General features: G+C 38.4%; 1 protein-coding gene across 1 annotated transcript; it reads left to right on the forward strand.

The window, feature by feature from the left end:
• The first annotated feature begins 9,265 nt into the window (after window positions 1-9,265).
• Window positions 9,266-11,345, forward strand: LOC105059740 (transcription factor MYB61). The gene is made up of 3 exons (XM_010943160.4): window positions 9,266-9,716; window positions 9,918-10,047; window positions 10,150-11,345. The coding sequence occupies exons 1-3, from the start codon at window positions 9,584-9,586 to the stop codon at window positions 11,072-11,074; spliced, it is 1,188 nt and encodes a 395-aa protein (XP_010941462.1). The 5' UTR covers window positions 9,266-9,583; the 3' UTR covers window positions 11,075-11,345.
• The last annotated feature ends 2,162 nt before the right edge of the window (window positions 11,346-13,507 follow it).

Consider the following 13,507-nt stretch of genomic DNA (forward strand, 5'->3'; position numbering starts at 1 on the left):
TTCAACCCTGTAACAAAGGGTAGACATAATTATCTGAATCCGGACAGGAGCTCCATCAGGATCCCTCACTTTCTTCTTGGCCCCTTTTTGACTTTTATGTATTGCTCCGCATATACAAGTTTCATGCTATGCCTCTGTCAGTGTAGAAAGATGATTGAAACTGTGCTTATGCATCCTTCCAAATGGATTGGTCTGTTTCGGCTGCTCTAAGCTTGGAAAATTTAAGGTGGAATAACATCCAGGGTACGAAAAATTTCCAGGTATCTCAGAATATTATTGCTAAGTTTGTTATAGGGTTGAGGGTTGGGACCAAGTCATGCTTGACGAGGATCTCGCATGATTTTGGGACTTAGATGCGTCTCATTAGCTAATGAGGTTAGATCAGGTCAGGCAGATTAAAAGGCTGGGTTGCGGCTCGATTGGGTCTGTATCGGGAAATTTTTTTTAGTTAAAAATATGAAAGTTGGTAATCAAACGAGAAAATGACTCTTTGTCAGAGTAAAACTTGAGGTTTGCTAAATTAATCATTTTTTTTTGAAATAAAACTTCTTTGTTATGATAAAAATGAATACATTTATTTTTTGTTACAAAAAAAAAAAAAAGGAATACTTCTAACGTACAGGTTTAAAACTCATGACTGCAAAAAAAAATAGTTGATATATTTTAAACAAACCACGTATAGGACTAAACACAAGTAAATAAGTGGTGGGATCAACCTAGATAAAAGGGATAAATTCTGTGGATGCTTTATTTAGGACTTGTTTCGTGCGGTTTGCAGGAAGTGGAGGGAGTGGTAATTTTTGAGAAGTAAAAAAAGATTTTTTTTATTTAATTGGAGTTTTAAGAAAGAAAAAAAAGATGAAAAAATTTTTTCTATGGAAAAGATACCGCTTATGTTTCATAAAAAGTGAAAATTTATAGTGAAAATTCATGGAAGGAATGAATTTTGTGACTTCTCGTGAGATAAAAAGTGATGATTTTTTTAAAAAAATATTATTTTAAGATCTATAATTAAAATTTTATAACATATTAATGAATGGTAAAGAAGAAATAGTGAAAAGTAAAATATGTCAAGATCTTTATTTTTTTTCCTTGTAAAATTAATATAATATAATATTAATATTTATATTAATAAATTATAATATTTATTATAATATATATTATAATATTTATAATATATTAATATTATTTTGATATTTATATTGATATAATATTTTATTAATATTAATATAATTTTTGCATCAATATTTTAATATAATATAATATTTAATATTATATTTATATCTATATAAATAAATTTTATATTAAAATAGTAATATATATTATATTATATTAATATAATAAATTATTATAATTTAATATTATATTATAATATAATTTGTTATATTTATATTAATATAATATAATATTATTATTTATATAAAGTTTGTGAGTAAAAAGATATGATCTTATATTTATTAAGGATATAATAATTATTTTATATAATTTTTTCAAGAAAGTAGATGTTCAATCAAATATAAACTATTTTTGGATAAATTATTTTTTTTTATGATCAATCAATATGTCAAAAATATATTTTTAGGAGGTGACTTGCTTAAAGTTATTTTTTAGAAAGTTGATTCCTAGAAAAAAATTTTCTCATGAACCAAACAAGTTCTCAATATAATTAGCAAAAGCCTTTGGGAAGAAGAGGGATATATTGAGGATTTTGGATTAGGTCAATCTGTATCTGAGTTGGGTTAAGTACACTTGGATTGATGTAAAGCGAACCCGGAAAATTTAGGGGCCAGGTCAGGTTAGAATCACAAAACCCAAATGTTTCTCAAATGTCTCTAATTTTTTACGCTGACTTTAAAATGGCTCTAGTTTTCGGCCCAACCTAACCCATGGATTTCCAAAAGAGGTCCATTAGGTTTAACTGATTCTGGTCTAGGTTGTTCATGAGTCAACCAAAGCAATTTTTTGGTCTGGTTGGTAAGAAGTTGATTGATCTGTATCGTTGATGTTGACCGCTGGCTGGATGGGGAGTTTTTTTGAATGTTGACGTCATTAGGGTTCAAAATTTTAACCACTCATAATAAATGGCTTTGGATGGTATTTTTATAATTGGATTAGGTTTGGGCTAGCTGAGATCAACCCACGTGTTTGACTCGTGGATCCAATGAGTCATCATGAGTTGAGTAAATCCCTAAAATCCAACCCTAAATCTTTAGGATAGTGGTAGCTATACAGTGGCCCATGTCCTAAACGAAGATTGGTTTGGATGATTAACAAGGTTGCATTTAATAGCGAGAATGATGACTAAAATATAAAGGAGTGAAGCTGATGAGACAATATTGAGCCTCCTCTCATTTTTTCAATGGATGGTCTTCATTTGGACGTTTATCGACCTCAAGATCGAGATCTTATTGATAAAAAAAATGAGATCCCACGACCAGCATAGGCACTGATAGATCTATGGCGAAATCTCAGTTTTGTACCGATCTCAAACTGCTAGCTTATTCAGTCATGTAAAGGATATCTTAACAATCTTCAGAACGTGGGTAGAATCCACAACTGAGATGCACAATTAATGACTCTGATTCATAGGTTAGTGAATAGATTTCATATCCTAACGGCCTGTCAGATTGAGACTTAACAACCTAGGGCCTAACGGTCTATCAGATTCCAACGTAACAACTTTCACTGCTTCACCTCTATATAAAGAGATAATATAGGGACCCTCCGGTAAATCCAACTTTAGAGAACAACCCATATTTTTACTCTTCCTTTCTCTCTTTTCTTTATTGTTCTCAAGCTCTAGCTAACTTAGATATCGAAGGATTCTTTGGAAGAGAAATTTTTTCTCATAGGTTTTTCTTAGACGCTGCAGTTCTTGAGTTAAAGCCAAGCTCCTGGGTCAGAAGGAGCCGACCTCTGCCATACTTATTTTGGACCGAAGTCTTGCAGCAATAGTTTGGTACTAGAGAAAGGATCCCAAGTCCATTCAAAAAGGAAAGAAAATATGACAATATTAAGAGCGTACAACTCCGCTGCCTCCAATTGGCAATCCTCTCGTTGTAGCTAGGGTGGTGCTGCCTGGGAGTCTGCCATCGTGCAACCCTATCATGATGGATCTGCAACTGTTCGACATCCTGATCTAGCAGATCCGGACATTGACCAACATCGTGTAGTAGCTCTAGTAGGCGACAAAACGGCATCAACCCATAGAGCTGGCACCTCAAATGGCTCCCTCTTCGCACCACCGCCGATCTCATCCTCAAAGCCCAAAATCAGCCCCCTAACGAACTCTCCATTCTGTTCCCACTCTTGCTCTTTGCTAGTCACCTTCCCAAAGAAGCCTAAGGAAGGAGGACTGATAATAGTGATCCCCCTCTTTCGATGGAGATTTGACTTTGGATTATTCTCCATAGTTCTGAAGATCTTGTCGGAAAGAGAATCTTGAGTGAAAAGTTTGCGATATCGAGCGCCACCTCGACAAGGTCCAGAATGGGAGTCACCGGAACAATGACGGTCTCAGCTTCAACTCTTGACCTCCCTTTTTTCAGGCTATTCTGAGAAAATCAATCCCAAATCGGTTCAAGATGTCTCAGATAGAGTCGTACGATGGCTCCTCAGACCTCCTCGATTACTTCAAAGGTTACAAAGCCCTCATGATGCTTCAGGATATCTCAGATGCCCTTCTTTAGGGGTGGTAATTGGATCGGATCAAATCATATACGGGTTGGATCAATATGGGTCGAGTCAAAAAATCATCAACCCAAACCGATTTGTCTATTAAACAGATCAAAAATTTAGACTTGAACCCGATCTTACTCACTTAGCCCATTTATTAAATAGGCAAATTAGGTTAAATTGGTTAAATAGATTAAATGGGTTAAATGGATTAAACAGATCGGGTTAAATGGATCAGAAATAGATTAAGTAGATTTTAAATAGGATAAATAGGTCTTAAATGGATTAAACAAGTTAAATAGGTTAAACAGATTATTTAATTCAATGCGATCTGAATATTAAATGGATTAAACGGATCAAATGTTTGAAATTTAAATCTGATCCAAATATTAAACGGATTAAACGGATTGACCTATTTATGATCTAAATCCATTTAGTCTCAATCCAAACTTATTTATGGCGGATTGAACGTGGATCAAGTTGATGGGTTGGGTCATATTTTGCCAGTCCTACCCTTCTCTGCTTCGCCTTCCTGTCCATCTTTAAGAAGTCGGCATGGGTGTGGTATTTGGAACTCCAACCAAAATTCATTCATTCATTTGAACAACTCGAAAGGTTGTTCCTCGCCCACTTTGTCAATAATCGAGCCCAACTGAAGAACTCCGATAGTCTTTTCTCCATCCAGCAAGAAGATGATGAGTCACTACATAGCTATGTGGTGCGTTTCAATACCGCCATGCTTGAAGTACATAGTCTTGATAAGTCAGTAGTGACGTTGGTGCTCAAGCGAGGATTGCGGAATAAGCACCTTATCTTCTCTCTCGACAAAACATTTTCAATGGACTATGCTAACTTGCTAGTGGGAGCTTGGAAGTATGCACAAAAAGAAAAAGCTCGAGCTGCATAGAAGGAGGCGGAGGGAAAGGAGACCCTAACTAGAAGTGAGATCAAGAGGAAACAAGGGGATCCTCAGATAAACTCAACTGCAGAGAACATTCTCGTACTCTCACTCCCTCTTCCTTCGATACTCTCTTTTTTTTATCATTTTCAAACTTTAATTGACTTAAGCATCAGAAGATCTTGTCGGAAAAATTCCAGCGAGAGCGGACTTCTCCTTTAAGTTCTCCCTTGGTATTTTGGTTCTTGGACGGCATTCGACCTCAGCCATATCTGCATTGAATCGAAGTCTTATAGCAATACTCTATTAGTTCTTAGTACCAGTATTACTATTCTCTTTTCATTCTTTCATTGCTTGCGAGGGAAAAACCCTCTCTAAATAATTGGAGGAACTCGTCGAAGCCAATTTGGTGAGCTTTTTGACCTTTGCTTATTGTCGATCCATGGAGGCGGTTTGTGTTAGCATCTTGGGATCGGGGAGCAACAAAGGTGATCTACCATAAATTACCTGTTCTACCATCTGCATGATTGGACCACATTTTAGCAATAGTTAGGACATAACAAACATTCTACGGATCAAATCCTTCTGTCAACTTGTATGCTTTGCTATACATAAGAAAAAAAGTAGAGGATTAAGAACATCAATGGATCCATACCTTTGTATTATGTCAGTCTGCAGGTTGATTCCAAACACATGACAGGGTGATGTGGAAATATAACCAAGATCATAAATTTAACCGAGGTAGCCACAAAAATTTTTAGTTGACAGACAGCCGACACAGTTTGGGGTAGCGAGAACGATATAGCAATGATACTGTAAATGATTCAGCATCGATAAGTTGTTGTCTATATTAGACAATGATGACAAGTCAGTTGCCATTAACATCATCGGGACTCAAAAGATAAGTTCAGTAAGAATACCAACTTTTAGAGAGCTTAATGATCTTGCTATAACGTCGGTGATCCCTTATATGGTCCATCAAAGTGATTGATCCACTTGGTGTGAGGCCAACCGGTCAATTACAACCGATCTGATGAGCTCAATGCGCCATCTTGCTCACCTCAAAGAGATGTTGACAACTACCATCTTAAGAAACCTTATAATTGAGCCATTCAATCACAACAATCGCCGTGCATCACACTAGAGTCTCCCCCCCCCCCCCCCCCCAAGCCCACACACTCGGGGATCAAACAATTGATGGATTCTTTTATGGACGATGAATTGCAAATGTAAATATGGTATAGCGTAATCAGTGTACTAATCGGAGTAGGTAGAGGCTAAATCCCATCAAAAGAGGGATCATGTAGGGGCTACTTCCCATGCTAAATATATCTACATAATTGCGCGGGGACTGAGAGTCTTCGTCGGCCGCTCCAATGATTAACCTGTAGTTTTGACTGAGTCAACGGGTCTTTGGTATGGTATGCTCATACTATTTTGGCCAAGAGGACTCGGTCCAAGTGGTTGGCACACTCCCTTCTTGGAGAGTAGGGGTGGTGCCATGTTAATTATCACTGTATTTTTTTTAAAAAAAAAGAAAAAAAAAAAGAAGACCAAACTAATCGGTACACGTATGGCAGGTTGACAATCTATTCATTCGTACTCGTTTTGATATATAGGTCTTTGAAATTTATTAAACTTCATTGCCCGCAATTAAACTATTCAGGTGTTGTTCGAGACTTTAATCAAAGCCAAATTTGAGCCTGCAAATAGGATTCGAATTATATCCGACCTCGAGTAGACTTTCGGCTGTAACATCAAGGGCTGCAACTTTCTGCTGAGCTTCGCTTATCTCATGTAAAGGATGCCCCCCTTCAGTGAAATTACCATTCTATCTACGACTTTGCAATGAATGTCCCATTACTGTAGAAAGGAACATGGGCATTTTGGTCTTTTTAGCCATACACCGGCTGGGCCCGTGCATTCTAAACAGTCCCGAATCTCGAAGAAGCAGTGGTTCTTTGAGGGCTTGTCTGTAATTTTCTTTGGAGAGAAGACTTTGCCATAATTTTCACAAAAAAAAAAAAAAAAAAAAATCTCAACCATGGGTTGTGGTGATCCGTACATGCACCGCACCGGACACATACCCTGGTGAGGGACCTTGTCAATGGTGGGCCGTGTGATTGGCACCCAGAGTCGACCCAAACTTTTTTCCCAACCCTCTAATAGGCCATCCATTTGCACTGACCGGCAGGATCAAAGTCTCCTGTTTGAGCCATTGGTTTCGGGGGATCCACTTTGGTACTCTGATGGAGAGACTTCGATGGTGCGCTATTAATGGTTGAAAAATTATATCCTACACCATCTGCACCAGCATAACTGTACACCGTGCTAATCACTAAGATGAGAGCAAATGAATGGGGCTCATCGAAATGAGGTGAGATGATTGGTATGATGCATGCAGTGTGGGATATAATTTTTTTTTATGATAGGCATGGATCGTTAGACATCTTTGGTATCAACAATCTTGATAGAGAGCATTGGATTGATATGAAATTGATGGTTGTGATCGCTAGGATAGGCATTATAAATACACAAAAACATATAATTTATTGGCATAATTTTGTGAATATACATGGCTGTATATTATTTTATTTATTTTTTAAGTTAATTGTTCAGACAGTGAATGGAGAGTTCTTTGCACCTCAAGGTGGCAGCAAGCAACGACAGCTAATAACATCTAATAATATAATATAATATTTTTGACATTTTCTATTGATTTACGATTGGTATACGTAGGGTTGATGGAATTTTTTTATTCAGAGAATATTTGGTGTTCCTGGACTTTTTTTTTTTAATCTTTTTTCTTTTTTTTAAATAACATGTTCTTGGACTTTAATATGGAAAAATTTTGTCAAGGTTCATGGACAGCTGATGGTTGGGGGGGCCCTCACCTAAGCTGGAAACAGCAGGGACTTGGAGTGCTAGGAGATACAAAGGAGATTGCTTTTCTAAAGAAGGGGCCCAATGGAATAGAAATCACACAAAAAAGATGGTCAGTATCCATCATTAAAATATTCTTGTTGCCAAAAAAAAATTCCCCCTTTTGTTTAATCAAGAATTACTTAGGGTCACATGAACCCAATCATGGCACTCTGCATGTCTAATCATTGATGAAAAATAGAATTAATTACAAAGACACTGCGTAGACTGTAGGTTATTTTATTTCTCAGGCCTTGCATCCTCACCTTTTGATGATTTTGGTACATTTCGGTGCTAGAATTGAATTAAAAGAAAAGAAAATTCCAACTAAATTCATTGTACAAAATGATAACTTAGTAAAATGAGGAACAAGGCTGTTGAAGGTTTTTGAGAAAATTAACCACAAAGTTATTACTTTTAAAAAAAAAAAACTCTCAAGAACAAAGCCTAAAACCCTATTCATAGGGTAAGGAGCCATAGGGTACTTTTTCGATAAGCACAAACTGTTACATTTCTTCTTGAGGAGAAAATTTTCCTTTTTCAATCCTGTTTGCATTGGAAGATTTTTGGAAAAGATATCAAAGCTAAAATACGAGGAAAGTGAGGAGAGAGAGGAATAGTTGGAAAATATGTATTCATAAACTGTCTGGAAGAATCTGTAGAATTTCCTTGCATGATCTAGTCGACTGCTGAAGCTTCACCTAACTTGGTCACAGATCTTTTTCAGAGCCTAGCTTGGGCTTTCCTCGGTGCTTCCACCATCCATCCTGGCTCCCAATACTTTTGCTGTTTTGTTATTTGTCTGATACCTCTGACTAAAAATAGCACTATATTAATTGTATTGTAATTCTTTCATTCTTTAATAAAAAATGTGGTCTCTGACCTCCTTTTCATCAAAAAAAATATAAAAAAAAATAAAAAATGCATTCATTAGAGAAAAGTACAGGGTGAAAAGTTATTGGAGCATATATATATATATATATATATATATATCTAGACTGATGCATGGTAACAGGCAATTTGCCATCTCATCTGATGAGCAATATAGTGACCATGCCAAGTTATGTACTTCTAACTGATTGATACTTCAAGTAGTCCTGTTTTCAGTTATATACTTGATCCACAGGCACACTCATTATTTCAGTTTCTTCAGAGAAGCCATGATATGGTTGTCCACTCTCTGCAATTGGTAAATACCAAGTTCTCCAAGCAGTTTCCAAGGGACACAATTGTCTCTTTCCAAACTAGAGGAAGGTGTCCTCTGTTTTAGAAGATGTATGGAGCCATTTTGTTCTTTCCGATCAATGATCAGCCTTTCCGAAGTGATCATGGTCTGGGGATCTGTGCAAAAAGCTAAAAGGGTCCTGTTTTCTCTGACACAAGATTATCTTAGGAACTCGAATGGGGCTCGGACTGTCCTTTGGGCCTCAGTCCTTCACAAATACGATAAACATATACTGCTGCGGTATAGGCCAATGCTTATTGTTTAATGTTTGTCTATTGCTAGGAGAGGACTTTCCAACCCTTTTCCCAAAAATCTACGGTTGTTTCTGTATTGGATTGCTTCCCATTCATGTCATATTTTGTTATGTTACCTTTCAAATAATGTTACTTTTGCTGCCTTAACTTTAAAGTCATGGGGACCAAATCCCGCCACTGCTTCTCCATTAATTTATGGGATTAGATACCCCACCATTAGAGGAACAAACGTTTATCTCAGAGCCTGATGAGATCTACATTTTAGATGTTCGATCCCCCCTTTCCCCACCTTAAAAAGGAGGAGGAAATAAATGGGGAAAAGAAATTAAAAAAAAAAACCTCAAACCCAATCACACCCAGTTGATTGTCACCCTCACATCTCTCTATCTATCTCTCTCTCTCTCTCCAAGCTCAACTTTCTCCCCCTAATTCAATTGCCCCTCTCTACTGCCACTGCATTTTCTCAGCCCCTCAACTTCTCAGAGACCAACACCCAATCCTCATACTCTCAAAAGCTACCTCCTCGAGCTGATAATTGGAAAGGATCCAACACCAAATTCTCTGGAGTTTTGAAGGCCTCAGTGGCATTGCACTCCTGTCTCGCTCAAAATGGGGAAACACTCCTGCTGCTACAAGCAGAAGCTAAGGAAAGGCCTCTGGTCCCCAGAGGAGGATGAGAAGCTCCTCAAGCACATCACTAAATATGGCCATGGGTGTTGGAGCTCTGTGCCCAAGCTAGCAGGTAATTCTACCACTTTGTCTTCATCAACTCCTAAAACAAGAATGCATAAAAAAAAAAAAAAAAAAAGGAAAACCTAACAAAGAGCAATTCTTTTAATTAATCATACTGACTGCTCTTTCCTTTCATGGGATAATATCTTGAAAAGAGTTCATATCTGCATGGAACTATTTCCAGATTCTAAGATAAAATCACACATTCCAGGTCTTCAAAGGTGTGGAAAGAGCTGCAGGTTGAGGTGGATAAATTATCTGAGGCCTGATCTCAAGAGAGGCTCATTTTCACAGCAGGAGGAGAACCTCATCGTCGAGCTCCATGCGGTCCTGGGCAACAGGTACCAACCAGTCCTTGAGCTCATCAAACCTCAATTACCAACATTGCATCCCTCAGAATTCAATCTATGTGAGCTGATATATCTTAATTTCCTCCCCTTCAGATGGTCTCAAATTGCAGCTCAATTGCCCGGGAGGACCGACAACGAGATTAAGAACCTGTGGAACTCCTGCATCAAGAAGAAGCTAAGGCAGAGAGGCATTGATCCCAACACCCACAAACCGCTTTCTGAGACCGGAGGAGGAGAAGATGAGGCCCTCACAATCAGTGACAAGACTTCCGGATCCAGCAAGCTGAAGCTTCTTGCCCCCACCTCAGGGAATTCAAACTCGACAGTTCCCGAGCCAGCTCCTCCATTGATGCCGAAGAATTTGGCAGCACCCACCAAAGATTTCTTTCTAGACCGGTTCGCCGCAACCCATGAGAGCTCCAATTCAATGGACTACTTTCCCCTTCGGAATTCAGCTTACAGCCCCAACCTATCATCCATGCACCAAAATCTGCCTCTCTGGTTTAACCAGAACTTGAGGCTGTTCAACACGAATACGGAGTTAAATTGCAACATGATATCTAGTGCTGTTCCATCAGGCTCAAACTCGGTTGTCCCGAACTCCATGGATTTGAAGCCCACGGTTAGTATTGCAGAGGAGTATCTCCCACGTTTCCAGTATTTGGAGGCCGGTAACTCTAGCAACAATAGTGCAAGCAGCGGGAACGCCAGCAGTGGGACAGACTTGCAGAGCAACAATTCTCTCTTCGACAGCAGCATCTTCCAATGGCCGGACTTGGTGCTCAACAAAGAAGATCAAATCCAGCTCGGAGGGGAACCGGAGGACCTCAAATGGTCTGAGTACCTTAACGGCGCCATCTCTCCGTCCACCGATTTACAGAACCAAAGTCAACTATTTAATGGAGCTGTCAAAGAAGAGAACCAGTTTTTGGTTGATGGGTTCAGCTCATGGCTGCAACCTCCTGAATTATTTGGTAAGGATTTCCAGAAGATTTCCACAGCTTTCAAACAAATTTAAATTATCGATACGCATATATGCTAGTCCTTGTGGAGCCTCTGATTCATAGAATGGGAGGGGAGACATACAGAAGCACTCCTTTTTCACAAGAGTTGTCTACTTAGAAAGGCTTGAAATAAGAAGGAACGGCTTCTTCTAATGGTTTACAGTGTGCACCATAGAATTCTTCTCATGTAAATAGGCCCTTGTGATACAAAAACGTTAGCCCTTATTGATCTTTGGATGGTAAGCACTGAATAAAGCTTGTTTCGGTGAATGTTTTTAATTTTTTACATCTGATTTCGCTGTCTTGGAACAAGCATATTGATAGTATCTCATGTAAGCAATCATGTCTCTACTTCAGATTATTTGGTCTCCTGCCATTATTTAAAAAAAAAAAAGAAAAAAAAAAAAATCTTTTCTTACCCCATTGCCATCATACTCAATAAAAAAAATCTATGGCTTCAGGTATAAAAAGGTATGGTATTCCTATCAAAACCTCTCATTAGAGTCAGAATTGGCGTCCATGATGCTACTGCACACTGTCTGCTTTTGGGAATGAGTTACAGCTGTGCACCTCTAGTTTGCTAATCTGATAGCTACCACAATTGCCTCAACTTCAATTGGATGGCTTTAGAAGGAAGAGTCCGAGAAGGGTTGGTTACTTTTGTCAAGCAAGGCAACACACTTCTCAGAGAAGAAAGAGAGCAAATCTCCAAAAAGAAGAGTTTAGTACCACATTGATTTACCTACTAATAGAAGGATTGTGACTGCTATACTCCTACCAACCAAGATATGGACTCTGTAGACAAATAACATATCACCTTGAATGAGGATTTGATGAACTCATGATCTTTTGCTTGGATACCATGTTAACTAACCACTAGATCGCGAAACTTGGGCTCTTAGGAAAAGGGTCGAAAACATAAATCAAGCCCAAGCAGTCGATTTCGGTTAGGATGCTGAATTCGGTAAGGAAAGGTATAAATTATGTAGCAAATAGAGACAGCACCTTCTTCTCTCGAGCATTCGCCATCAGTCGAGCATCATTGTGCCTGCGTTATCTAGCCACATGATCAATGCCATCGAAAAGTAAAAGAAGAAAATAATTTAAAGAATGGGGGAGAGAGGGGTCTATTTCTCTTGAGAAGAATCTTCACCACTCTAAGGTTCATTTCAAATTTCATATCCTTCCCATCTTTTCCCTCCTATGCTGCAGATGCGCCATCAGCAGCTACAACTTAATTTCTTGACGACGTAGAATTGATGGGGATGGGCCATCATGTTTTAGAAAAGAAGCATATCACATGCTAATGTATTAATGAGATGGCCAAGACAACTGTTCACTAAATGAAATTTCACAACATTAATTGAGTTCGGAAACTATAACAGATGAAGAAGTAATAATAAAATAGTTGATGATCAAATGGTAAAAAGACAAATAATGAGCATCGAACAAGAGCAACTACGGTGTCGACATGTAATAAGGATTAAGTGTGGCATGTTTTGCTGTATGAAATAGTTTTATTCAGATCATTTAATTTATGCTCGGTCTTGTTCTGTTCCAGTGCATGTGAACCGTATTATTAGGTTCTTTCGCTTAGGGGACAAAAAGAAAGCAGGAGATTAAAAGAATCCAACTCCAATGGACCTTCTGATTGAGTTGGATAGACTTTGAGAACATCTACGAAAGTTCGGTGCAAGCCACCATCCTAAAAGGCCCTACCACCTTGATTGCATGGTACCAGCAAAGCACATGTGTAAAACGAGCAGTGTTTTTATGGAGTACTGGCTGCTCGAAAGCTTATCCCGCTACTGTCAAACTATCATACGGAAGTTTGTGGAATGCAATGAATCGGAACTGCATGCATCCATCACAGTTCAATAAAAAAGGTTTATCCGATCGATGAATTGTAATCAGAATAGCCAATCGGTTTCCTGATCTGAATTTAGTGGGGCAAGCCTGAATCTGATGGCCTTATTTGTGACGTTGAAGAATTTTGAACCAGGAAATTAGAACAATACCATCATTTATTAAGATTCTTTTGGAAGCACAGACTGAAGCAGAATCTTCCGAGAGGCCTCTCCAGCCTCTGTTATGCGATGAGCTACCAACAGGAATTTGCGTGGGGAGCCAAAGGAAATATCTAGAAGCTAATATCATTCCAAATCACCAGTCCCAAGTTATGCCATGAATCTTTCTGCCGCAAATTGGCACGAGTACATAATTGATCCAAAATAGTTACAGGTAGTTTATAGAGATTTTTCTTCTTTTGATATTAAAAATATATGTGTAATGACCGGAAGCAGGGGAGGATGTTTCCTCCTTTGGTTTTGCTTCCCTTTCTCCGCTAATTCTACCATTTCTGGCAGCCAACCCAGAAGGTCCCGAGGCGGCTAGCTGAGATGGGGTTGGATACTGCCTCTCTTTCCTTTTTCCACTTGTCTCGAGCC

This window comes from Elaeis guineensis, chromosome 10 (genome assembly GCF_000442705.2).
Source record: "Elaeis guineensis isolate ETL-2024a chromosome 10, EG11, whole genome shotgun sequence".
Taxonomy (NCBI): domain Eukaryota; kingdom Viridiplantae; phylum Streptophyta; class Magnoliopsida; order Arecales; family Arecaceae; genus Elaeis; species Elaeis guineensis.

Coding starts and splice junctions, on each gene's coding strand:
- LOC105059740 (XM_010943160.4), top strand. CDS start 9,584: ATGGGGAAACACTCCTGCTGCTACAAGCAGAAGCTAAGGAAAGGCCTC. Junction 9,717..9,917: donor CTCTGTGCCCAAGCTAGCAG/GTAATTCTACCA, acceptor CACACATTCCAG/GTCTTCAAAGGTGTGGAAAG. Junction 10,048..10,149: donor CATGCGGTCCTGGGCAACAG/GTACCAACCAGT, acceptor CCTCCCCTTCAG/ATGGTCTCAAATTGCAGCTC.